At 43.1% G+C, this 26,190-nt stretch overlaps 1 protein-coding gene across 5 annotated transcripts; it reads left to right on the top strand.

Moving 5' to 3' along the window:
* LOC146692546 (sorting nexin-14-like) lies at positions 1-24,917 on the top strand. 5 transcript variants are annotated; one of them, XM_085432667.1, is made up of 29 exons: positions 1-508; positions 2,178-2,298; positions 2,417-2,490; positions 4,693-4,771; positions 4,867-4,910; positions 5,006-5,093; positions 5,735-5,819; positions 5,960-6,116; positions 6,510-6,585; positions 6,884-6,928; positions 9,289-9,378; positions 9,867-9,981; positions 10,220-10,375; positions 11,869-11,993; positions 12,688-12,746; positions 13,017-13,088; positions 14,091-14,223; positions 14,315-14,501; positions 14,706-14,789; positions 15,080-15,180; positions 15,368-15,476; positions 16,383-16,423; positions 17,746-17,862; positions 18,538-18,652; positions 19,208-19,372; positions 20,271-20,366; positions 21,374-21,465; positions 22,649-22,705; positions 24,762-24,917. In XM_085432667.1, the coding sequence occupies exons 1-29, from the start codon at positions 372-374 to the stop codon at positions 24,786-24,788; spliced, it is 2,847 nt and encodes a 948-aa protein (XP_085288793.1). In that variant the 5' UTR covers positions 1-371; the 3' UTR covers positions 24,789-24,917. The 5 variants fall into 5 exon arrangements, with proteins under 5 accessions (XP_085288793.1, XP_085288792.1, XP_085288795.1 ...); XM_085432666.1 differs by having other exon boundaries at positions 24,759-24,917; XM_085432669.1 differs by having other exon boundaries at positions 2-508; positions 13,065-13,088; positions 24,759-24,917.
* Positions 24,918-26,190: the final 1,273 nt, after the last annotated feature.

The raw sequence follows: 26,190 nt of genomic DNA, 5'->3' as shown, positions 1-26,190 counted from the left end.
GGTGCCGATAATTTTTACGTTTTTCCATAGACCTGGCAACTCGCGGTGCGATTACAACTCTTTCCATCTGTTGAGGAAGTGTGTCAGACGTCGGAAATTATTCTGAAACCACGAAGTGAAAACTTTATAAAGTGAAGAGAGTGGATTTTGTTCGGGAGCAGAGTGCGCAGCAGCCTCGGCTCGTGCCACGGAGCCTGTTTTGTGGCTGTTAGAGTCACGGCTCTGACGCTAAGCGCTACGTTCAGGCTAATGCCCGCGACACCCGGAGGGTCAGCCGTGTACTGTCAAGCTGTGCGGGAGAAAGTCCGGATCAGGCCCGAGCCGTGCCCGGCTGTTTCTGGTCATGTCCGAGCTGCCGCTGCTCTGACCGGATGGCGGGAATACTAACGTGTGTGGAGGACGTGAAGCGGCGGCTTAAAGTGCACGTCCTGCGGGAAGCCGGCCGTCAGTATCCGCTCACCTGCTTCGTCCTGGTGTCTATGCTCGCGCTAACGGTGCTGCTCAACAGGTGAGCTCACATGACCCCATTCACCTGGAAGATTCACCGACGTGCAAAGTGTCAGGCGGTTCGTGTGTAGCACTGTGACCTGCACCTGGTCAGTCAGTAGACCAAGGAGCAGGCGCAGGGCAGAACCTGCCTGAGAATATTTAGTTTTTAAGCTTTGTTCTCTGTCAGAGCACCTCCCCGACATATATCTGTACAACAGAAGTCACAGAACAAACAAAGAGGTGCCAAAGGCAAATTCGGCATACTTTATTTCACAAAATCTTGACACTTGAAATTTCCTCAAACACCACAGGTGGCAGTTTATTAGGCAGGTCTTTCCTGTGTATCTGCCTTTTTTGGTTATGGGTTTCCTCCAAAGAAAAATCAGATTTAATTTGCTTAAGTTTTTCTTAGAAATGACCAAAAAGTAAAATGGGAAGTGCACAGGCATCGGCAAAGCCAGGTAACATACACTCTTTGCCTAAACTAAATGCAGTCCAGTCATGCTTAGGTGTACAGCGTCCCCCTCAAAGGTCCACTGTAAACTAGTAAAACCCCTGTTGGGTACAAATCTTCTTTAGAGGTCGTCACAGTGGACCATCTGCCTCCATCTCACCCTATCCCAGCATCCTCCTCTGTCAACCCTCTGCCTGTACTCCTTCATTACATCCATGAATCTCCTCTGAGGTCTAGTTCTTTTCCACCTGCCTGGCAGCTCTGAGCTGTACCTCTGATCGACTCATTTATATTCTTTCCATTTCCATCCTGGTCACTCCCATAGAAAATGTTAACATCTTCAACTCTCCCACTTTCAGCTTGAACTCAGCTGTCTTTTTATTCTTGGACTCTAATGAAATAGTTTTGTATGAGTCTGTCTTATACTGGGCTTTAATGCAGCCCCTTGGTTCAAGGTGTATCTAAAACAAGCTGTTTAAGCTCCACTTTTAAGCCAGCTTTGTTCTGATTGGCTGTCCCCTCATAAACAGAAGGTTTGAACAGCAGATGGGTGGAGCTACTCTGCCTCAGATGTTTGTTCTAAATTACATGGATATTTACAATGGGAAGCATGAGTTTGCTCTGTCACACATAAATTATGCAAAATAAAAGCTAGAACCAGTTTCTACTTTTGTTCCTTTGCCATGTTTTTGTTTTTCAGATTTTTAAGCTGAAACTATCAAAAACCTCACTTTTTCTTTACTTGCCTGAAATAGAATATATGACCCTTTGTCTGTGGAAATCACGTCCATTGCTGCAGTTCACAGGGAGTGAACACTAGGTGGTAAATGGCCTGCATTTGTATAGCGCTTTTCTAGTCCCTAAGGACCCCAAAGCGCTTTACACTACATTCAGTCATTCACCCATTCACACACACATTCACACACTGGCGATGGCAAGCTACATTGTAGCCACAGCTGCCCTGGGGCGCACTGACAGAGGCGAGGCTGCCGGACACTGGCGCCACCGGGCCCTCTGACCACCACCAGTAGGCAAACACGGGGTTAGTATCTTGCCTAAGGACATTTGGCATGCCGCCAGGAGGCAGCCTGGGATCGAACCGCTGACCTTCAGGTTAGTGGCTGACCTGCTCTGCCACCTGAGCTACAGGGGTGGCTGTAGCTCAGGTGGCTAGGTGGTGCCCTAGTTCATCTCCTCATTCACATGGAGAGTCTGTGTAATGCTCTCCCTGCAGGTATATTCACATCCTGATGGTGTTCTGGTCGCTCCTGGCTGGTTTTGCCACTTTCTACTGCTCCCTCAGACCAGAGACTCTCCTTCCCAGCGTCCTGTTCACCGCGAAGCCCAGGAGCAGAGTGAGGCACACACCTTTACCTGAGAGGCTCTGACTGAATGATGATTTCTGCACACAGACAGGTTTTCTGTGATGAAGTGTACATCTTTACTGACTGATGTTTCTCTTCCTTTGCACAGCAACGGGAGCAGGAACTGTTTCCTCTGGGTCACAGCTGTGCCGTGTGCGGGAAGGTCAAATGCAAGCGTCACCGGTACGTTCACCTGACCTCTGACCCCACATGTTCAGACTAGAAAATGTTTAACAGACGGTGTTAGTCTGAAAGATTAACAGTACTGTCGGCTGATTGGTTAACAGCAGAAAAGATTTGGTCTTAATCAAGGAAACGCACTTCACGATCAAATAATCAAACTTTATTTGTGGATTTTTTCGAGAGCTTCGCAGAGATGGCTGAGCTCTGAGATGTTTCAAAGTAAATCAAACTGCAGAGAAGAGGTAATAGTTCTCAACTATTGTTATTGTTATTTTTAAAAATCTGGCAACATCTTTAAATGCATTCACAACATGAAAACCTCCACTTGTAAATTCCTGTGTGGGGCTTGACACTGACTGGTTAAACTGAGAAGATAACCATCATTTTTCAAACCTCAGAATAAGCCAGATGATAACTGTACCTCAATTCCTCTGCAATTTATTTATGTACCAATTTAACTAAATACATTTTGATTAGATATTAACATACAGTTTGTGCCGCCTGTCTGGGCTCTACATGGATATGTTCACCTTTCTGCACTCCTTCCTGGCTGAAGAATTGTAAGTTATAACTACTGTTATGGATTGCTGGCCGTGACTACACTCAGAGCAGTGAAAGTACAGCCACTGATACCTTGTCACGCACGCTGGTCTCTTATCAGTTTACTGCTGTCAGATTTTTCCACAATGCATGTGCAAACCGCCAGAAACAGGCTTCTGGCCTCTCCGCTTGCCCAGCTCCAGTGATTGTTGATGGGAGATGGACACGCCCTTTAAACAAATTCTATGCGATTTTTAAGAAGCTTTCAACAACAATTGCTGACTGCTGCCACAAGATGGCAGCGATTTAAAGCCTGGATGCATTTGTTAATCAACAGGTGAGGAGTTTTATGACAGCGCTGTCTGAGATGAAAGGAGAGAGGTCGCTTTACTTTGGTACATTTTAATTTATGCCTATTTTTAGATCTGACAAGGCAGCCACTGCATGCCTTGCTTGTCCTGACAGATTCAGTAAAAGGACTAGATGTTACAATCCCTGATAGTGCATTGCTTCAAATGGAGAAAGTACGGTGACCCTGAGAGGCCAAACGGAATGCCACTTAAGAAAACACCAGCAATAAGAAAAATGCTGCAAAAGCACACAAAACACAACAGAAATAGAAAAAACAAAACAGAAATAGGAAAAAACACAAGGGAAGTGTTTCTGGGGAGACAATAACCCGACGGACCAGTTGCAGGAACCCAAAATATGATAGGTGTGTTTTATCATGATTCGTATAATAATGATGATGGATTTTTAGGCTAATAGTCAGGCTGACACACTTACCTCTCATCTTTTCTCTCCTCACAAAATCGATAGATCCTCCACTTCTTTTAAGTGTCTCCCAGCGCAATTCTTAGCATATTTTGGTTCCTGCAACTGGTCCGTCAGGTTATTGTCTCCCCAGAAACATATCCCTTGTGCTTTTGGAAATCTTTTTTTTTTTTCCTATTTATGTTTTCTTTTTTCCTATTTCCGTAAGAAAGTCTTGAGGGACGGCTGTTATGAGGAAAGGCATCCCAGAAAGTTAACCAGCGGGACACATCGTTGTGTGCCTCAACTTCACAGGGTGTTTCGCTCTTTTATCCCAAGCTATTCTACCATTTTTTTCCTTCCTTGTTTAGGTTTAGGGATTAAGAGATCCGATCGAGATGATCATATTAAAATCATCTCGATCAGTAGTGGACCTTGGATTCATCGGGTGTTTTTGCCATTATCACTAGACACCCTCATCTAAGAAGGCCCTGCCAGGGTTGATCAGGCCCCGGGGTGTGTCACTGGTTTATGTTAAATTGTTATTTCTCTTCTACTTTCTTCTGTTTAGTTTTCTACAATTTATTTTCTTCTATCAATTCACTGCAACTGAGAAGTAATATTTACCTCCTTAATATTTATGGAGCCTGACTTCTTCAAAGGAATAGAAAAGGTGATAGAGAGAATTTAGACAAAAGAGACAAGATAGGAGAGAGCAGAGAGGAGGGCTGGAAGGAGGCGCCTGATCTGGCATCCCACACCTCCCCCACCGGATCAACTTCAAAGATCAGAACAATCCCCACAACTGAGCAAAGATTCGTGCAGCTCCATCAGTCTTTTTGTAAAAATCCTGCAAACAGACGAAACAATCAATCATAAACCTGACTGACTTTCTTTCATTAACTGCAGGCCGACACTGCTCCTAGAAAACTATCAGCCATGGTTGGACCTGAAGGTTCATTCAAAGGTGGACGCCTCAGTAGCAGAGGTACCTCAGCTCAACAGCTGGATATGTGCTTAAGTGAAACATCCAGATGTGATTATGTGGTCCTCTCTGACCTCTCTACTGCCCCCCCCTCGCAGGTGTTCGAGTTAGTCCTTGAGAACTTTGTGTACCCCTGGTACAGGTAGGAGGACAGCTCAAAGCATGTTTTTACCCATGTACTGGTAAAGACGTTTGTGTTTCTTTTTTTTTTTTTTAAACTGCCGCCTCTGGTTTCAGAGACATCACAGATGACGAGGCGTGTTTGGATGAACTGAGGATGACTTTTCGCTTCTTCGCGTCGGTGCTTGTCCGCCGAGCTCAGAAGGTGATGTTCTTTCTCACAAAACAAACTGTGAGGATTACAGATTTGCTCCACTGAAAATGAGATCAGCAGCTGGTTTAGAGTGAAATCCAGTTTATAAATAGTATGAAATAATATTAAAAAAAACCTTCAATGTGTTTCCAAAGCCACAAGTTTTTATGACATTGTTTATGTGGTTGATTTTTAGAAATAAACAGAAGTATAATTCCTCGCTGTAATTCCTCGGGCCTTAAACTAATCAGCTTTGTTTTAATTACTTATCCAATTACAGGTAACGTGTGAAGTTTATTTGATTATAGCCGAGCTGAAAGACAGGAAAAAAATAATCTATATAGTAAAATGCTACATAATAATAATGATAATAAAGATAATAATTAATAATATATTTAGTAACAAAGCTTGTTTGGCTCTATTTTGTTGGAAGTGTCAGTGAACTCTCCTGGAGCCGACTGTCAGTTTTCTGTTTGCTGCAGTGAAATTAAATCAACTGGATTACTCAGATTTCCGTTCAGAAACATGTTCCAAATCTCAAACGGATCGGATGCAGTGCTGTTTTTAATGATTGCCACCCGCCGTGTCTGGTGCCTATTTTTGATGATTTTTGTGTTAATCGTTACTTTTTGTGTGTTTCTCACTGTTGGCAGATTGATATCCCTGCTGTGTTTGCAGACAAAGTGATGAAAGCTGTGATGAAGCACATTGAAATTATTGCAAAAGCCCACCAAAGAGGTATGCACGTGTCCGCTCGTGCTTCATTTCTAATATGCGTGTTATATTCAGTCGTCTGTGGGAAGCATGCTGGCTGTGGTTGTGTGGCGTGGGGTTCACTCGGTGCAGGGTTGCACCCTAATATTTATGTCTGTTTGTAGTGAAGACTGTAGACGGCCTGCAGCAGGCGGCTCTGGACGAATATGGCGCCGACCTCCACGTCGCTCTGCACAGCCGGAGAGACGAGCTGCTGTACCTGAGGAAGCTCATGGAGATGCTGTTTCCCTATGTCATGCCTCCCAAAGCCACAGACTGCAGGTACAGAGACGACCGAATGAAGTGTTTTTCTGCATCTGAGACTTTTTGATATTTTCACACCTTCATCGTTCCGCCGTACAGAGACGATTTCTGTTCTTTCTCTTAGATTTCCATTGTAGCTCTCAAACTCTGAACAGGAGATTTTCAGTCCAGTTTCCAGCCATCCATCGATTTCTTCCACTTATCTGAAGTTGGTTTGCAGCTGGTTTCTTCTCAGATACCTTCAAATGTTCTAATCTGTCCATCAAGTTCCAAGTCGGTTGGATCTAAAAAACCATAAACCTTCTCTCTTGCCTCGTTAGGTGTTCTTATACGACTTTAATGCATCGCGGGAGTCTCAGGCAGAGTTTCTGATAAATTTCTGAGCTTTGGTTTTTGCTTCATGTGGTGCAGGTCTCTGGCTCTGCTGCTGCGGGAGGTGATGGCTGGATCCGTCATCCTACCAACCATGGACTTCATGGCCGACCCTGTAAGTAGCCACATGATCGCGTTGGTCTGTATCTTTGGTGCATCAGAGTTTGATTTAAAAAAAACAAAACAAATATGTGTACGTAAAATCCCCAAATCAGTTCAGTGTTTTGAACTGTTGAACTGCATTTTCTCAATCACATAAAAATATATTAAATTAAAACAAAATTAATCAAGATTATCTGTTAAATTGGTGAAATTATAAATGTTTTATACAATATGAATCCTAACGTGATGATGAAACGCTGTGACAGTATAAAACTTTTTTTACATCATGTCCTGTTTCTCCTCCTTTTCAGGATACAGTGAACCTCATGGTGCTTCTATTTGTTGATGATACTCCAGTAAGTGAACCGCCTTCCTTTTATCTGCGCCCCACAAAATTTAAAGGTCAAGTGTGGAGGAGAGCCGACATTGCTATGAGAGACCGTGTCACAGTGTAGATTCAGGAGGCTCATTTTAATCCAGTTATCTCCAGCTGAATTAGTATTTAGTATTTATTTATTTATTGTCATTGTCAGAGAACAATGAAATTGCATTTGGGGCTTCCGTACAACCCGTAAATAAAATAATGAAGAAAATAATAAATACCGCTTAAAACCCAAGTGTAAATATTTAACCCAGTGTGACTCCAGTGCAATAAGACAATCCTTAGCAACAACATGAGAACATGACAAGTAAGTTCAGTGCTATTAAGAAGTTGGATATGGTTATTGTCCGTGAGAGGGGGGCAGAGAGTTCAGGAGCCTCACAGCCTGTGGATACAGGCTGTTGGCCAGTCTGGATGTTCTGGCCTGTATAGACCTGTACCTTCTCCCTGAGGGCAGCAGGTGGAAAAGGTGGCGCGCAGGGTGATGTTGGTCCCGCAGAATACTGTGCACCCGTCTCAGACAGCGAGTGGGGAAGATATTACTAATCTCTGGCAGACTTGTTCCAATAATTCTGCCAGCTTCTTTCACCACCCGCTGGAGTGCTTGCTGATCGGCCTTGGTGCAGCTGGGGAACCACACTAGAAATCCATACGTCAGAACGCTGCTGATGGCACAGTTGTAGAAGTTCAACATCAGAGATCTGGGAATGTGTGCGCTCCGCAGTCTCCTCAGGTAGTAGAGGCGCTGTTGGGCTTTCCGTGCAACTGAGGTGATATGGTTACCCCAGGACAGGTCCTCGGTCACAGTTACCCCCAAGAATTTAAAACTGCTCACCCTCTCCACCGCCTCACTGCCGATGAAGAGAGGCAGATGGTTGTTATGACCCTTCCTCCGGAAATCTACAATGATCTCCTTGGTCTTTTTGGTGTTTAAGACCAAGTTATTGTCGTGGCACCATGACTCTAGTTGTTGCACCTCTGTCCTGTAGTTTGTCTCATCGTTGTTGGATATAAGTCCGAGCACTGTGGTGTCATCGGCAAACTTAACAATGAGATTGGACGCGCAGGAGGAAATACAGTCATGGGTGAAGAGAGTGTATAGCAGAGGGCTCAGAACACACCCCTGAGGGGCACCGGTGTTGACCACAAGGGTGGAAGAGGTGTTCTTACCCACTCTGACACTCTGTCTGCGATTAGTGAGGAAGTCCACAATCCAGTTGCACAGAGAGGAGTTAAGTCCCAGTTGGTGGAGTTTGGGACGGAGTTTGTATGGCCGGATGGTATTAAAAGCCGAGCTGTAGTCTACAAAGAGGAGCCGTGCATAGGTGTTCCTGTGTTCCAGGTGCTCCAGTAATGTGTGCAGCACTATGGCGATCGCATCCTCGGTTGACCGGTTCTCCCTGTATGCAAACTGGTACGAGTCCAGGGATGGTGGAAAAGCAGCTCTGATGTGTTTGATGACCAGTCTCTCCAGGCATTTGGCGGGAATGGGGGTGAGTGCCACAGGTCTGAAATCGTTCAGACATGTGACATTTGACTGTTTTGGGATGGGAACGATGGTTGCTGCTTTGAAACAGGATGGTACCAGTGAACAGGACAACGAGGTGTTATATATATATATAGAGGTGAAGACATCCGCCAGTTCCGCAGCACCGTCTTTTAGCACCCGTCCCAGCACTCCATCTGGCCCGGCCGCCTTCCTGGTGTTAGTGCTCCGGAACACACGCCTCAGCTCATGAGTGCTCAGGACTGGAGCAGGGTCGGTTGAGGGGAGAGGGGACAGGACAGGGTCGGTGTTCTCCCTATCAAAACGGGCATAAAAGAGATTTAAATCCTCAGCCAGAGTAGAACTGTCGGCTGAGGGTGATGGTGTTCTCCTTTTGTAGTCCGTGATAGCCCTGATGCCCTCCCAGACCTGCCTTGGGTTTGTGTTGTTCTCAAACCTGGCCTCGATACGCCTCCTGTGCTGCTGCTTGGCAGTCTTGATGCCTCTTCTCAGGTTGGCCCTGGCAGCACTGTATGCCTCCTGGTCCCCGGATTTGAAACCAAAACCTTTCACTTCAGCCTGTCAGCTCCTTTATAAGCTCCGCGTTGAGGTTTACCGTTATGAACAAAGCTCTAAACATCAGACCTGAGTCCAGCCAGTAGGTGATCTAAATCCTGCACAGTGGACCTATAACATACAATGTGTCCAGCATGGAAAACAAACACATTAAAGATGAAGAGTCTTTTTTTTTTTTTTTTTTTTTTTTCACTCGTTTATACTCAAATCAATTAATTTAATTGTAGTCAAGTGTTCTGAATTAATGGCCTCTTTGAATCTGTCCTGTCCAGCCGGAGCCAGCCACAGAGCCTCCGTCTCCACTGGTTCCATTTTTACAGAAATACGAAGAAACGCATCAAATCAGAAGCCAGAAGCCGTCTGTAAGTACCTCAGAGTGCGACAGGGCAGGAGAAAAGCTTTTCCTCCAGACTGCTGTGACTTCAGCAGCTCAAACTAAGAATGAAGGTCTGATCACACTTCTCCTGATAGAGCTGGGAATTGTTTCTATTTAAAGCAATTTAAGTCAACTTAAACAGCGCTTTCCCAACTTCATAAATGTAATAAGTAAATTCAAGTGTATATACATTTACTGAACTGGTGTTTCTAATAACAATAATAATAAACCTTATATGGTAAATAGCCACAACGTTGATCCCTAAAACATGATCCCCTTTTGTTCTTAGCCTGAATAATAATCGAGGGTCTAATTTGAGGTCTGGAGGCTGGTGTAAGGTGTTATTTATAAGTTGTATAAACATGTAGTGATTTATAAAAAAAATAAAAATTTTCTGATCAGTTTCCACACAGTGTGAATGTGGCGCAGATTTATTTTTGAAGCTTGTCTGACCCTCCCTGTGTGGTGCTACAGGTGCTGAAGCTGGAGCTGAAAGAGATCAGGGAGCAGCAGGATCTCCTCTTTCGTTTCATGAACTTCCTGAAGCAGGAAGGAGCCGTGCATGTGCTGCAGTTCTGCCTCGCCGTCGGTAGGAGTCCATACATTTGATCTCCTCATACAGCTCATCCTGTAAACAGTTTTGCTCCACTTACATGCAGCAAGCATGAAAATGTTTCTCTGTCAAGCAGTTTGTAACTTGATTAATAAAGTTTTTTTTTATTTTTTTATCATCATTATTATGAGTTCTAAGACATGCAGTGAGGTCCCTGTTGGAGCCTGTTATATAAATGTGTCGGACTGACTATATAAAACTTTTTTTCCCCCAGAGGAGCTTAACGATAAGATCCTTCGTCCGGAACTGAGCGACTCTGAGCTGCTGCATTTGCACGGCGAGGTGGTGCACATGTACGAGACGTACTGCCTCGAGGAGAGCATCGACAAGATCAGCTTCGACCCGTTCATCGTAGAAGAGATAAGGAACGGTGAGAGTTGCTGTTTGCATGATCGTTACCTCGCCTTTAGGCTTTAACACCTGTCACCTGACTAAATGTGAAAGCTCAGAGATGAGCTGTGTTGTATGATGCTCTGTAACTGCAAGCGGCAGATTGTGAACGATTTCATTCACATTTCTGAAAATTTAATTGTGAATTTTCTTATGAAATATTCTTCAAATTCCATCAAATTTCTTGATACAGAGTGTTTTGGAAGCGATTAATGTCCAATTCTACACAAGTTTTTTTTTTTTTTTAAATCCAGTAACAAACTGTCACTGATTTGACCTAAAAAAAAAAAAGAAAAAGAAAAGGTCACCAAAAACTACTAAATTATTGCAAATTCACTGCGTTGGCCAGTTTACATAGCATTGTTGTTTCTTGGTTAAATAAGCGTGGTCCAAAAGTGGTCCAATGAGCACGATTACAGGTCTAAACACCAGCCAGTCGGTGCCATATGTGGGGCCATCACATTTATCACCATTGTTATTATAACTCAGGTGACTGATTGTGTGAGATTTTCCCGACAGCAGCAGGGCGAAGATGGAAAGTTTTGTTTGCATCGTGGCTCCATTTTCATCCAAATGGTGTTTGATATCGAACATCGTGAGACCCCCTGAACCTGCGCTGGTGAAGATGGTGTTTCATTTCACAGCTTATGGATCCACAGCTGGTGTTTGCATCAGTTTAAACTGAAATATTTTAATATTAATATTTTGTTTCGATCATTAGCTCTGATTATTGACCGTATACACTGCTGGCCATGCAAACTCTTCTGGCACTCAGTTTCTGGGAGTGTAAGCTCATTGCATCAGCTGTGTGCACTGACTGTTTTCATGCACATTCTCCCCTGTTAGCCTGTGGGGATATCTCAAGTTTCAAGTTTTATTGTCACGTACAGATAAACAGTGTAGCCACATTTATCATAATGAAATTCTTTGGCTTGTGCTCCTCAGCTTTACATGAGCATGTAGAGAGTGTGCAGTTATATTAAGAAGAAAATAACAGAATTTAGCAGCATAATAATAATAATAATAATAATAATAGGAAAAAAGAAGAGAAAGTATTAAATATGAGAGAATTGAAGACTAGTTGGTATTTACAAGTCTGTGCAAGAGTACACAATGACGGCTGAAGTGTTGGTATATATTTAGTTAAATCCTGTGTTTACTGAGTTGGACACTTTAAATATTTCTGTTTATCTTCTGTGTTTTGCACACGTTCTGGTTATTCTTACAAAGAAAAAAAAATCTGTTTGTGCTTCGTGCGCATAAAGATTTTGGAACCTTGTACGTGTGGACGCTGTTGGAAAACAGCCGCTCAGGTTTAATCTGATCCAAAATTCAGTTCATAGAAACTGTGAAACATGACTGTTACGATGGTGTTTGACGTGCCTGTGTTACCTATGTATATAGCATGTTCTCTAAGCTCTGTAACTCAGTAAGCGGAAGCACGCAGTGACATCAGCTCGTGTTCTCTGTCAGTCGCCAAAGGTCCGTACACTGAGGTGGTGAAGCTGCAGCAGATGCGCTGCCTGTTTGAGGCGTACGAGCATGTCCTGTCTCTACTGGAAAGAGTCTTCACGCCCATATTCTGTCACAGCGATGAGGTAAGACCTCTGCAACCAGACTGACCCACACAAACGCAGCACATCAAAGCACAACATCACAAGGTCACCAGTTTGTGCTTCAGCTGCTAGCTGCCTTGTTTGTTCCACTTTGTCATAGGTGCACGGGTTAACCTGAGCCAAAAGCCCAGCCTCCTCCATACTCTCAGCTTAAGAGCCGATATCCCTAATATGGTTGACGTTACGTTTGTGAGGGGCAGCCAATCAGGAGAAATCAGAAGAATCAGCTCAAACACAGGGACCTAAAAAGTTTTTTATCATATTAACTAAGGCTCTGCATCCAAGGTCCAGTGTGTGACACATAAAGATTATTCTGAACTGTGAATCATGCAAAGTTACTCTAGAGTCCAAGAATAGAATTCTGGAGCCGTTAGTGAGTTTAATTTCTTATTCATTAACAGTGTTGAGGTAATAGCTATATATACACGAAGCTGTAAGTTATATAAATGAAGAGGAAGTTGATCTGACTTCTATTTGTTACACTTAAAATACTTTTTTACAGGATTATTTACAGATTCTTTTTCACCAATTTGTCCAAAAACGTACCCGATTTAAATTTGACTGCTCTTCTCCTTTTCTCTGAAATATTTTGATCACACTCCATCGTACATTTCTCAGGACTTTCAGAATCTCATATTAGTCACTACTTATGTACCTTTTTCTCTTCTCCGTGCAGTACTTCAGACACCTGCTGAAGGGGGTGGAGTCTCCAGCGAGGAGCTCGAAAGTCAGCAGGTTTGTGATTTGCACTAAACTTCACGTGTTTATTTTGATAGGTGTTTAAAATTAAAAAAAAAAAAGTAACAATGAAAGGGGGTGGGGGGGGAAGCATTTATTCTGAAAACACAAATTTGTCAACACGTGCATAAACACAAACACGTCCGAGTAATTTGGTTTGTTCCTCCTCATTTTGAGCGTTGTGTTCGCAGTGACCACCGTAAACCTTTCACTGTGAGGCAGCACACAATCAGAGCAGCTCACTGTGCTCATGTTTATTTCTTTGAGGTTGTCTTTTGTCCAAACGCCCGTCTTTAGATGCGCTTCTTATTCCAGAAGCTTCAGCTGGGACGAGACCAGGTAAGCACTCGAGCAGCATGTTGCTCGTCTGCACTGAAACTGCCTGCAAACAGCACATGGTACGATGCATGCGGATAGAGCACTGCTGACCGCAGATTTGTTTGCGTGATGCTCACTCAGCGATTTTAACTTCCTGCTTGAGAAGATGGAATAAAGATGCTGGAGAGTCATTAGAATTTCTCCTTGTGGTCGGATGAGCAGCACTGAGTCTTTGCATCGCATTTGCATTTTTGCCTGACACTGATTTTTCGTTTTTAGTCACTGTTCTTGATTCAGGACTCAGCAGTCGTGCGTTTAGTGCTAGAAAGGCAAACAGATTTTCCCCAGATGTCCTACTAAATACAAAATTCTTGAGGAAGAAGTACAGACATGCTGATGCTGGCTGTCCTTTCTTAGTTCATGCCTGCTGCATGACTTGTGCACCACACAACACGTTTCCAAAGAATTGAGGGCAAAGAACTGTCAATAATAATGATAATATAATGATGAAAAAAGAATGCACTCCTCTGCAAGTCATTTCAAACCTGTGTTACATAAAAAAGATACAAACCCAAAATCTAATGACATATCTTTAAAAAAAATTCTGGCACAGGCTGGAAAAATCGTGTAATGGTTAAAAGAAGAAGTTAATTACTAAGATGATCGTGTATGAAGACGCTTTAGAGAAGTAAAGGAGAGCGAGACCGCGGGAAGTTTATGATGATTTAAGTTTGAGTCCAGATATGAAAACATCTGGAGTGCTATGAAAGCAAACTGAGCTGTTGAGTCTAAAGAGTGTTTATCAAGTTTCCAAGCGCAGACCGAGTGCTGTTAACGGAACGGTGATTCAGCAAAGTGCTCTTTTGTACTTAACTTCATACGAGTTTGACATGATTTGCAGATCATTGTATTCTGATTACATTTTACTTACACGTCCTAGCGCACAGAGAAATCCTCCGTGTGAATTTGTCCTGCAGTAAATGGAGTCCAGAGAAACGAGATGAAATATTCTGTTATCTTTAGAAACACGTCCAAAAGAGGGGAGTCGTTCGGTATCAGAGGAATTGGCAGTAAAATCAAAGGCGTGTTTAAGAGCACGACCATGGAGGGCGCCTTACTGCCGTCCAGCGCCATGAATGACGTCGACGACGATATGGTGAGTGCAGCGGCGTTTAAATATAGATCGATGGTTTTTCCACATCGGTGCTCGATGTCTTACTTGTGAGTCTCCTCTGTCCGTCCTGAAGGTGGAGGAGGCCACAGTTGTGATGGAAGACGACTCCCCCGACGAGCCGGCCATCCCACCTGAACCCCAGAGGAACCTTCTGGCCTGGAGTATCACCATCCCCTACATCGACTTCTACGACGACGACATCAAGAAGGAGCGGATCCTAGTCTTCTCCATCCACGTCGAGCGCAACGACAAGAAGAACGGTGAGCAAGCGGAGAGGAAGGTTCAGGTTCTTCCTGCACAGACGAACCTGAAGATGTTTGTAGGAAAATAACCTTTAATGAGGTTTTATTTGCTCAGAGCAGACATTTGTTTGTTATATAATCAGAAATAGTCCTGTGAGGTAGCCCAGACTCAGTGACTCATCAGTCAGATGATGTAATGGCTTTTGCTCTCGTCTACTTTAGCTGATCACGAAGCAGACAAGTGGTTGGTGCAAAGGAAGTACATGGAGTTCTACGTCCTGGAGTCAAAACTCACCGAATTCCACGGTAATACAGTGTTTACAAAACCAGAGACTGTATATAAGAGATGGACTCTGCTGAAAAAGGGCTGAAAGGTAAAAGTGGAAAGTGAAGTTCTTTGTAATGGCCAACAGATGGAGACTCTGTGATGGCTCTTGCATCTGGTTTTAATGTTAAAGGATTCCACAAACCACAGGCTGGCTATGTCCTTTCTTCGTATACAGTCTATGTACCTACCTCACTTTATCAAATGACCGTGTTATATTTCAGCTGTTGGTATTTTACCCCGTTTTTCCCCCGCTTGACTTTGTTCTCAGGCCCATTTGAAGATGCACAGCTTCCATCCAAAAGAATCATCGGACCAAAGAACTACGAGTTCCTCGAATCTAAAAGGGAAGAATTTGAGAAATATTTGCAGGTATTGGTCAGTCTATAAAGCATCTCGCCCCCAGAAAAACAAACCTAAGAGAAGCAGTAAAGTTATCAGTTAGTCTATGCACCGCTGCTTGGCCTGATGACTTTGAGCGCTTGTTGTATTTTTCTGTAAGTCTTTATTTGAGAGGTGAGCATCAGTCTGACTCTTGGCTCTTTGTGTTTGTGCGCAGGCTCTCCTACAGCATCCGGAGCTCAGCAACAGCCAGCTGCTGTTCGACTTCCTGTCTCCTCTTGTGGAGCATCAGTTCCTGGACAGGATGCTGCCCGATGTCAACCTGGGTACGTAACCAACGCATCACACATGCCCTCTGTTTTTTTTGGGGGGTTTTTTATGTGACTATTTCAGAGTAGCTGCGCTAATAAAGGGTGCTGTTAGCTCACCTGTAGCCGGTGGAGACCTGGTCCATGTGTCACTACACTGATCTCGCCACAGCTGCAGAGCAGAACGACCACCATCAGAAACTGCAATCTGCTCCATTATTTAATGTTGCAAAGCAGCATGATTATGAAGTCAAAATGAAGACTTTGTGCTGCATGTCTTGCACACGTGCAGTCTAAGAGAGTTCATCTTCTCCCACTAAAGAAATAAGACAGTCACTGTCGGTTATTCTGGTTCAAATTCAAACTGACATTGTGGATGGATGGCTCAACGCCATGACTGAAGTCATCTCTTGCATGAAGTAACAAAGCACTCCACCTTGAAAGCTGGCGGTAGCTGCTGGTTTACTGGTAAATGGGCTTTAATCAGCTTGTACTCACTGACTTTTACTCACAGTGAACATGCCTGACCTTTTTCTACTTCGTGTGATTAATAATCAGACAGTGATGCCATCATGTCTGTCTTTACTCAACATTTTCTTTTGCAAATTAAAATCTCTCATTATTACTTTTTTCTTTTAAAATAATTTTATTGTGAAACATTTGTATAAAACTCAGACTGACTTAAGAAAGTGATGAAATAACTAAATAGCATTGGTGTCAGTGGCCGTGTCATGCTTTTATATTAATTGAATTTGTGCACTGTTAACATCAGTGCTTCTGCATTGTAACCTGTATAAAGCAGTTAATGTTACTATGGGAGCAAATATCATAATTTTTCATTCAGCGCTCGCTGCCGCCATCTTTCTGTGTTCGGTTTGTGACTAAAGTGTTTTTGTTTGTTTTTTGTTTTGTTTTTTTCTACAGGAAAAATCTTCAAGTCTGTTCCTGGAAAGCTGATAAAGGAGGTGAGTATCTCTTCCTGAGCCGGGGATCTTCTCTGTTTTTCTTTTGACTTTGCGAAGGCATTATCTCAGTTAATGAAGCAAACGTCTCCCGTTATCTGGAGTGATTTTAGAAGCGTGTGAAAGTGCAGCTTCTCTGTGTCCCACCTTTAAAAGCCACGTCTTATTGGTAAGCTGATATTTCCCTCTGCAGACCCAGAATTTCACTGTGAGCCAAAACCAGAAAGCAAAATTACTCACGATTCGTTTTGTCTAACCTCTAGAGTCGCAGGCAGTCACAAGCATTGGGAATATACACACAGATATACAGAAACAGCCGGAAACATGCCAAACCCCACAAACAGAGTCTGTGATCAATGACATCTGGTGTCATGCAGCTGACCCGACCTCTAGGACAAATTCACAGGGTCTCGAAGAAAAACGATGTCTAAAAATACATCTAATCGTTTCCTGTTCCTGATGTTGTTGCCCTGGTTTTTTCATTTAAGGTGGAATTTACCCACAGAGTAGAGCTTTCTTGTACATTCAAGGACGGAGATGTATTTTGGTTATGGTTGTCTTGGTTGGCAGTGTATATAGCTGTAAGCTTAAAAAGTCTGACCTGGGGGCAGTGCTTGAACTTTTTCTTTTTTCTGTGACCCACAAATTTTGCTGTGTCCCACCATACATGAATAATAAATGAATATGTAATGAATCTCGAGCAAATGAGTGGGAAATATCTTCAAGTAAAACAACTGTTTCAGTTAAAAAAAATAAAATAAAAATAAAAATTTGTGTTGAGAAAATCGTGAGAAGAATTTCAGGAACCGATACGACAAACATCCTATTCATCAGTGCTCCTGCACTGACGGCCAGAGGGAAGCAAGTCAAAGTCATTGTGAAGTGGATGCTTAAAACAATTAACAATAGAATGAACCTTCCTCACATACTTGTTATAAACGGCCAAAACTCTGTCTTGCCAACTCCCTGAGAATTTGCTGGCAGTTTTCACCAAAAGTCCCAACTGATTCTTGTTCTTCAGAGTCATGTTACCGAACCAGGCAGTGATACAGAAAGAAATAACAGGTTCAATAAAACTCCTGTAAAATAAGGACAACATTTCAGATAAAAGATCTCATTTTCCGTAAAAAGAACAGTGTTTGGTGAACTTAGTGGCATCAGCATGAGGTTCAAAACACAGTTTACGGTCTAGAAAAATCCCTAAATACTTGTAAACACTCCACAATCTCAATATCAGCAGCTTTAATGATAGTAGGTGATAAGCTATAATAGACTTTCTGCAGATATGTTGCACATGTTGTGAAACTCGCTGACGTGTTTTGCAGAGAGGACAGAACCTGGAGCGGTTCCTTCAGTCCTTCGTCAACTCGTGCGAGTCTCCCAAACCCAAACCGAGCCGGCCCGAGCTGACCATCATCAGCCCCACAGCGGGGAACAAGAAGGTAATAAACATCTGTCCTATAAATGCATATGGAAGCTTTAACGCCATGTCTGAGCCTCAGTCATATCCTGGCATTTAGTCATGAATACTTGTAGAAGCCTGGTTCAAAGAAAAGAAGATATAATCAGTCAATTCAGTTTTTTTTATACAGCACCAAATCACAACAACAGTCACCTCAAGCTGTTATTGTAAGGTAGACCCTACAATAGTACATATGGAGAAAATCCCAACAATCATAGGACCCCCCCATGAGCAAGGACTTTGGCGACAGTGGGAAGGAAAAACTCCCTTTTAACAGGAAGAAACCTCCAGCAGAACCAGGCTCAGGGAGGGGCGGCCACTTGCCGCAACCGGTGAAAAGGAAAGTTTAATCCTAATCTCAAAAGTACAGATTGTGTCTCCTGAATCCAAGATGGGAGCCTGAAAACTGAAGGTTCTGTGTCCCATTCTACTTTGAAGTATATGCTCTATGAAAGTAACACGGTATTGTGGGGTCACTAGGATAAGATGGGGCCTGATTGTTCAAGACTTTGTCTCCTGTGTGTTATGAACTAAAGATCCTCTGCAGGTACTCGTCTGTAGCTTAGCCTTGTTTTTTCAATATTTCTTCATGTTTTAAATTACGTCGAGCATTTTAATTGTTACGAGGTAACGGTATGTGCTCGTTGTCCTGCAGCTCGTTAGCAACCTGTTCAAGAACAACGGCAACCTGTCGGAGAGGAAGCACAACCCCAACTTCTTCGCAGAGATGTTCACTGTGGACGGCATGTACGACTACATGATGTATGTCGGTGAGTGAGCCCGAGGAGCCGTTAGCAGCCTCTAAAGGCAAGATCACAGCTTTACAGGAAGTCTGTACAGCCTCTGTCACAGTGTCCGTGTAAGTAATCGAAGTCAGAAACACGACGATGACGGGACCAAATCGCACACATGTGGAAATGCTGGAAGCTGGAATTTCCTGCAGTCAGAACATTTGAGGGAAAAATTACTGCAGGAAAGCATCCAATGATTTCCTTTCTACGTTTCACTCCTCCTGCAGCAGATACTGTGGCCTTTAATGGTAACATAGTACACGTTGTACTGATAATCAAAGCAGGGATGAAGACACTTGCATTAATCACAGACCCACAGTTTAGCTTAGAAAGCAGCCATCGTGCTAACTTGTCCCACCGAAGCTCTTTTTACTTTCGTTTCTTTAAGCAGAGATTTTGCTTTGAACGCGCAGACCTGTTATGATTAGAAGACTTTAGATTGGTCACCTAAAGCCTCTGAGATGTTTCGATCTGTGTTTCTTGAACTGATTCGGGCCTGACTGTCTGTATCCGTCTTGGTGTTTGAACTCGCAGGCCGGGTGGTGTTTCGCATGCCGGACTGGCTGCATCACATTCTGTCTGCTGGGAGGATCTTGTTGAAGAGCACATTCGAAGCCTACATGGATCAGTACATGCAGTTGAAACTGGAGCAGATCCTTCAGGAGCACCGCGTGGTCTCCCTCATCACTCAGCTCCGAGGTAGGACGCCACCCGCACCGATGAAGTCTTTTCTTATTTCCGGCCTCAGTATCACTGCTTTTAAGATGATTTCCAAGGTGTTCGGATTGTTTATGACCCCAAAAGAAGCGTCAGTATGTGGAAAGGTCTTTTCTTGCTTTTTAAATGTTACACAAAAAAAAAGCCTCACGACTCAACCTGAGCATCATTTTAAGCTCCTGCATCACCACGATAGCTGTTCCTTGATCTGAGCTGGTAGGAGTTAAACTTATTGAGCTCAGGATTTGAGTCAACAGTGAGTGAACCGGAAAGAAAAGAGAGTCTGAGTATTTTATTAACGTTGAAATCATAAAAATGCAGATCTGAATCCTGTCAGCAATATAAACCTGCAGTTAGTACATCAAAGGGTTGTTTTTTTTTTATTCCAGAATGATTCCTTTTATCCTTCCTCATCCTGCAAAGGGCTCAAAAGGCTAATCAGAGAGAAGGTTATAACTGCACATAAATCTCAGAAGCTGCATCTGATTTAGGTTTGGCAGATCTCCCATCTCCTCAGGTGTGCCCAGACAGCTTCCAGCATGCTGCCATCATTACATTCCTGCCAGGAAATTGAATTTCTGGGAATTGTCAATTCCTCACCAAACCCACTGCCTCTAGGCAGTGCGTTCGGTTGATGCCACTGAACTTCTTAACAAATCTTCAGCTGAGGTGAAATCGGAGCACTCAGCACACGTGATCAGCAGCGATGTGTTGATGCAGAGAACGAAGCACCTTTTAATTGGACAAAAAAACTTGTTTTTGAAGATGATTCATCTTGTGTGACCCTACAGAAAATCTCTGCTTCTGTGCAGATGTTTCAGTTTCCAAAAACAAAGGAGGAAACATTAACTCTGTGATTTGTTCCTGTTCATTTCTGCAGATGCCGTCTTCTGTGAAAGCAGCGAGGAACGAATCGCAGAGGCCAAACAAGCCAGAGCCAAGCAGACGTTCGAGGAGATGATGAAGTACCTGCCAGGTCGGGTTTTAGTTCAGTCACAGTAATCATTAATAATCAATAATCATCTCCTGGTATGTTTCACGTTGAAGTATTCAGTGAGGCTGTCTCTGCAGACCAGGCCACGCCGGTTTATGACGTCACATCCTGAACTTCCAGCTTCAAAACTCTGACCCGAAGCTGTGCTCAAAGTTTATCTGCTCACTCGGAGACATTATAATTAATAATGGCTGTGCATATCAGCACAACATCGCAGTATACCCTATCATATCAGAACATAAATAAAGATAATAAAGTATGTTACTGTATCCGTGTTAAAATCCGACTCTTCTAAAGTGCCAGTGAACATCTCAGAGCCTGTTTTAAACACGTCACAAATCTGATTTAAAGGGGGTAATAACATTTAGTTAGCTGTGAGCGTGCAGGCAGTTTCTTTTGATCTGTGACTTTAAAAGTAAAAGTGGAAATGAAACCACAAGACCTTTGAGGTGTTCTCACTTCCCAGTTTGCCAGTCATACTGGATCTAAAGTCCCAGTTTAAACACTGGCATTGTCCGTGATGCTTTTCCTTTTGTCATTCACGGTACGGAAGAGATTCATCTGCTTTTAAAGACACAGAGGTTTTCTTACAGCTGGATTCCTGCACAGAACGTAGCTGCTTTAACTACAACCTGGAAACGAGAGCGCCACTTTATCTCCTTCCTGTTATCAATTTGAGTATTTTGTTTCTTACATCTAAAGTTCTGGACTGCAGTTCCAGGTTGCTCTGCTCAGACAAGAGTTTCCAGTGTAATAATATGAATAACTTGTATTAGCCTAGCACTTCATAAAACACACAGTCACAAAGGGCTTGGAAGTTTGAAGAGTGTCTCTGCCGACTGTCCTCCAACTCTTCTACTCTGATCTTATAGACAAACAGTCCTGGTCTTTGCTGTGTGTTTTTAACAGGTTTCGGGTCAAACTCAATAAATCTGCATGCTTCACATACTCATGGCTTAATAAAGCTGGACGATGTGCTTCGATTTCAGACTTTGTGGTGAAGTGCATCGGAGAGGAGTCGAAGTATGAAGGTATCCAGCTGCTGTTTGACAGTTTTCAGCAGCCGTTGCTCAACAAGCAGGTAAACAGTCGTTCTCCTAATCCACGGTTCAGCTCAGCATTTACGAGAGCTTCCTGTATGTTCAGGCAGGTTCAACGGTGATGTGTAATGTAATGTTAGGGTGCATTTTTCCATTAGCATCAGGGTGGGTCCAAAGTTTGTGTTCTCCATTCTTTAAGCATCGTTTCAAAAGTACTGATTTGGCACCGGTATCGGATAAAACTTAAACGATACCCTTCCCTATGCATGACGCCTTGCACTAAGCGCTTTCACTTTGTAGAAAAGTGCAGAAATTGTTTGATAGCTTGATTACTCTGATGCAAGCAGACCTTCATCCTATCAGAGAAGAATTTAAAGACACTAACTAACAGGAAGTGTTTAAAACCACTGTGTTAGAAAATATACTTTGTGTCGCTGGCTCTTATACTCAGAAATGTTGGCAAACGCCACGTTTGGACCCACTCAAGTAACTTAGAGGGGCTGTAACTGAAAATATTCATAGTACAAAGGTAAAATCTTACATGGATTAATTCAACTTGTCACTGTTACTGTAAATCAGCTGGTTCTAAATGAGTGGGGTGGGAAGTTTATTCAGATTGACTTGATTTTATACAAAGCTGCAAAAGACAGAATCACTGCAGACCTGCAGCCTGTGTAGGCTGTGCTCACAGCTGTCCTGATTTACATGTTTACTGGTCCCAGCTTTTTCACTTACATGTGAATGTTTCCCTTAATTCCCTGTCAGTCCACGAAAGTTTTTAAGTTCCTGTGAGCGGTCCTGAATCTGAGCTTCAGTTAATCACACTTTTCTTCCAGTGTAAATGCTGTAAACATGTGTTAAACGACCACCGCAGCAATGCAAATTTCTGTGCATTCATGTTGGATTTTTCTATATCTGTTAAACAGATGAGTTCTTCTACATGTTTGCTTGCAAGCTCTGCTGCATTGTGTAGTTTGTTTGCACATAAGTGCAGACACATGCACACACAGTGAAAACAGAAAACACGAGGTTATTGAAGTCAGGTGCCTTTTTTTTTCTTTTTCCCCCCCCCCCCACTGGAAGTGTTCTTTTATAAAGCGCGCGCGCGCGCACACACACACACACACACACACTTTCACTTTGTCTTACTGGCACAATGAACAGTCAGAGGAGATTAACGTTTCCCCTCTGACTCTAACTGGCCTGATCATTTCTCTTCCTCAGATGACGTACGTCCTGCTGGACATCGCCGTGCTGGAGCTTTTTCCTGAACTCAGCAAGGTAAACAGCTGACAGTGGGGAATGTAAAGAAATAAAACAGGATGAGCTGGAAGTTAAGATAAGACGCCATTCTCAGAATATATCAGGCAGGAAAAGACCTGTTCAGGAGTTCACTGTATGTGCACGTGTGCATTTCCAAACATGAGTTTTTTTTTCCTGGTCAAAACAGATGTTTTACTGCACATTTAAGTGCACGTGGTCTGCAAAAGCAAAAAGGTCTGTTTGACCTTCACCGACAGACATCTGTGCATCTTGAAAATACAGTTTTAACAGCAGATCCTCATTGTGCAATCTTTAACTGCATTTTTTTTATCCTGTCATCCACATAGTGATGGAAATACATTTGAAGGCATTTAATGGATACTTAGGGAATGCTGGACTTATTTTGTGTGTTAGTGAGCAGATTTGTTGCTTAGACAGGAAATAAACTGTTGTAAGCAGCTCAGATTCTCAGTGAGTCTGCTAACCATTAGTGCTGCTGGCTACAGCTGTGGAGGCTCCTGTTGGCATCTACACTAAGTGCTTAGTGCTCATTTAGCAGTTTATGATGCTCGAATCAATATCTAATTAACGATGATGAACGACTGAGTGGATTTGTTCTGATGAATCAATGTCGTGATAGTCAAACTGAGGCTGCAGATTTCTGCAGCTGAGTGTGAATAAGCAGAGAAAATCTACAGATAGCAAAGCTATGCATTAAACTGAATTTTAATTTGACTTATCGTTATTAAAACATGATGATTGAGATAAAAGGATTGAGTAGTGACCAAAGGAACCAGGATGTTGCAGATACATGTGGAGGAAACTGGTATAAACTGTTGTCCGCTTCCATAGAAACCTGACCACAACAAAGAGCGAGGATGCAGGAGGGAAAAAATGCCCAACATGTTATGTTTCAGTCGGCTGACACTGGGACACAAACACATAGCAACTAGCACATAATGCACCATCGTGAGCATCAGTAGCGCCAAGGATCTCTCTACTTAAGTAGGCGATCTCGTACCTTTAGAAAGATTTCCTGCAGGAGATCAGATCAGGCATTAGAGAGAGGGTAAGGAGTTCAGTCATTTGAGAGTGGTTTGGGCATCTGACAAGGATGCCTCTGGGGGTTTCCTAGATGAGGTTTTCCAGGCACATCCCATCAGGACATGCTGGAGAGATTATATCTCTTGGGCTGTCCTGGGAATGCCTTAGTGTTTCCCCAAATAAACTGGAGGAGGTGCCCGGGGACAGGGAGATCTGGGCTTCTCTGCTTAGGCTGCCCAGACCTGGATAAATCAAAGAAAATTAATGGATGATTTATTATGTCACGATCAGGCTTTATTTTGTTTTTCATTCCCCAAACATTGATTTTGTTGCTTCTAAAATCAGCTTCTCATAACTGTTCATTTTACTTTAAAGCCAGACTAATTTCACATTGTGAGCAGAGAAACGCATCTCCTTTCACTGCAGCTGTGATGGGAAACCAGGTGATAAGGGATTCAGGCTGGTTTCACCTGAAGCAGCTCTTCAGTTAATGCTACGTTTAGTTAGCATCTTTCCTCCATGTCCCAAGCAAGTGAAACGAAAAACGAAATGCTTCCATCAGCCCTGATTTTTGTTGTTGTTGTTGTTCTTCTTCCTTCTTTGTTGTAAAGCGTCTTTAAAGCTAGTAACATAGGCAGAGTTAGTTCAGCTGGATTCAGATGCAGCCGAGAGCCTGGAACTTTCTCTCTGTGAGAAACCACAGCTCACATGCAGCTCACACGCCCACACCTCCCTCTCCCCAGCTACCTCCTCCAAATCTCCTCAAGCCAGTAAATTTCATCATCAGAGAGTTAGCGTGAGGGTCCATGTGGACATCCACACCCCAGCTAGTTTTCCGTGAGCACATGACACAACTGTGCTTTCATGCTTTCCACAATAACACACTTCTTCGTCATGCCGACCTCGGTCCTAACCCTGAATGCTGTGATAGTTTAGGGTGATATTTTAGATTGTCACAGATCGGGCGGGCCTCGTTCTCTCAAACACTCGAATGTGACCTCACAGGTGTTTTCTGTTTCCTCCTCAGCAGGGGGCGAAGGAGGCGTTCATCGTGTGACCCGGACGAGGAACCGAACTCCATGCTGGAATGTGCAATACTGTCAGAATATTTCCAAAGGCTCTGAGACCATCTCTGCATTCCGATGTACATTAATGCACTAATAAAGAGATATTTATTGATATCACACTGCCAGTCGTCTTCTCTGCAAACACCAAGGAGCTCATCTGCTCATCAGAACTTTTTGCTGCTTCATCCCAGCTCAGCTTCACATATTTTCACTTCTGCTTTAGCTGAACTGTAATGAAAGGCTTGCTTGGTCTGTTTCACACTGAAACAAGCTACCTTGCTCTCTTTCAAACCCAGCTAGTTTCAGTTGATCTGTGTTAGGAGTTCAAACCTCAGCTACAAACTGGCTAGTTTCCAGTCTCTACGGACCGTGAACTGCCAAGTTGTTGTAAGCTGCAGGAAGCCATAAGGTATAACTTTAGGATAGTTCAGACTTTTTCCTGTTTCCGATTTCTGTGTGCAAACAGAAGAAGACAAAACCATCTGGACAAACAAATATATGTGCAAACAACATAAAAGTGATGGATTCTGTAATAAAGTTATTTATTACATTATTGCCTGCAGAGAGAAAAACAAGCTCTGTGAAGACTTCTAATGCACAACAATGTGCCAAAGTGAGTCAGAATTTCCATAAAAACAAGGTCAACGAATACAAGAATTAAGCAACAGAGTTCGTTTTTTTGTTTTTTTTTCCATCTGTGGGTGGACCTTCAAATAACACTCCTTAGATAAGAAACAGTTACTGGAAACATTCTGGCTGGCAATCAAAGAGTGGTGATTATCATCCTCTCTGTATGAGTTTACAGTTAGAGGACCACAAACAGACCAACATGAGTTCGGAGAACCCCTGAAAGCTCCTTTCAGGGGTTCTCCAAAAGTAAAAAGAAACATAAAACCTGTCCTGAGTGTGTTTCATTGTCGGCTGCACTCTCAAAGAACGCAGACAGAGAGCAGTTCTGCGGTTTTAATGAGCTTGTTTTCCAGCCTTTGGCAGCTTGTCCTGGTGCAGGCCGGAGCCAGCTAAGTAGATGTTCAGTGCAGCGACTAATAAGGTGCTTCCAACATTAGCAGGCAGCGAGCGTTGTTTGAGAGATCCCTGACACAGAGGAGGCCTTGTTTAGGGTATCGCTGGGAAGCTCTGGTTAAAAAGGAAAATGAGAGAAGTCCTGACAGCCACAGGAATTTCCTGAACTCTGCTACAGGACAAAAAAAGACATGAGGGAAATGGCACAGCCTATTTTCTACCCTAAAAACAGTCTTTGCACATCTTTGATTTTTTTGTTTTAGGGGCAAAATTAAAGGGCTGGCAGTAAAATCTTCCTTAAATACTCATGCTAAACGGAGACAAAAGGAAAAAAAAATGTGGAAAATGTAACATTTCCGTGACAAAATA

Source organism: Copadichromis virginalis, linkage group LG15, assembly GCF_057382275.1.
Source record: "Copadichromis virginalis isolate Kocher_CV1m ecotype Utaka linkage group LG15, C_Virginalis_male_GT1.1, whole genome shotgun sequence".
NCBI classification, from domain to species: Eukaryota; Metazoa; Chordata; class Actinopteri; order Cichliformes; family Cichlidae; genus Copadichromis; species Copadichromis virginalis.
Note: the sequence above shows the minus strand (reverse complement) of the source record. Positions and strands in the feature narration are given on the sequence as shown.

Bases quoted from the DNA above. Each gene is read 5' to 3' on its own strand.
- LOC146692546 (XM_085432666.1), top strand. From the start codon at position 372: ATGGCGGGAATACTAACGTGTGTGGAGGACGTGAAGCGGCGGCTTAAA. The intron at 6,117-6,509 runs GTACAGAGACGA...CATGTGGTGCAG, and splicing joins CCCAAAGCCACAGACTGCAG to GTCTCTGGCTCTGCTGCTGC. The intron at 11,994-12,687 runs GTAAGACCTCTG...TTCTCCGTGCAG, and splicing joins TATTCTGTCACAGCGATGAG to TACTTCAGACACCTGCTGAA.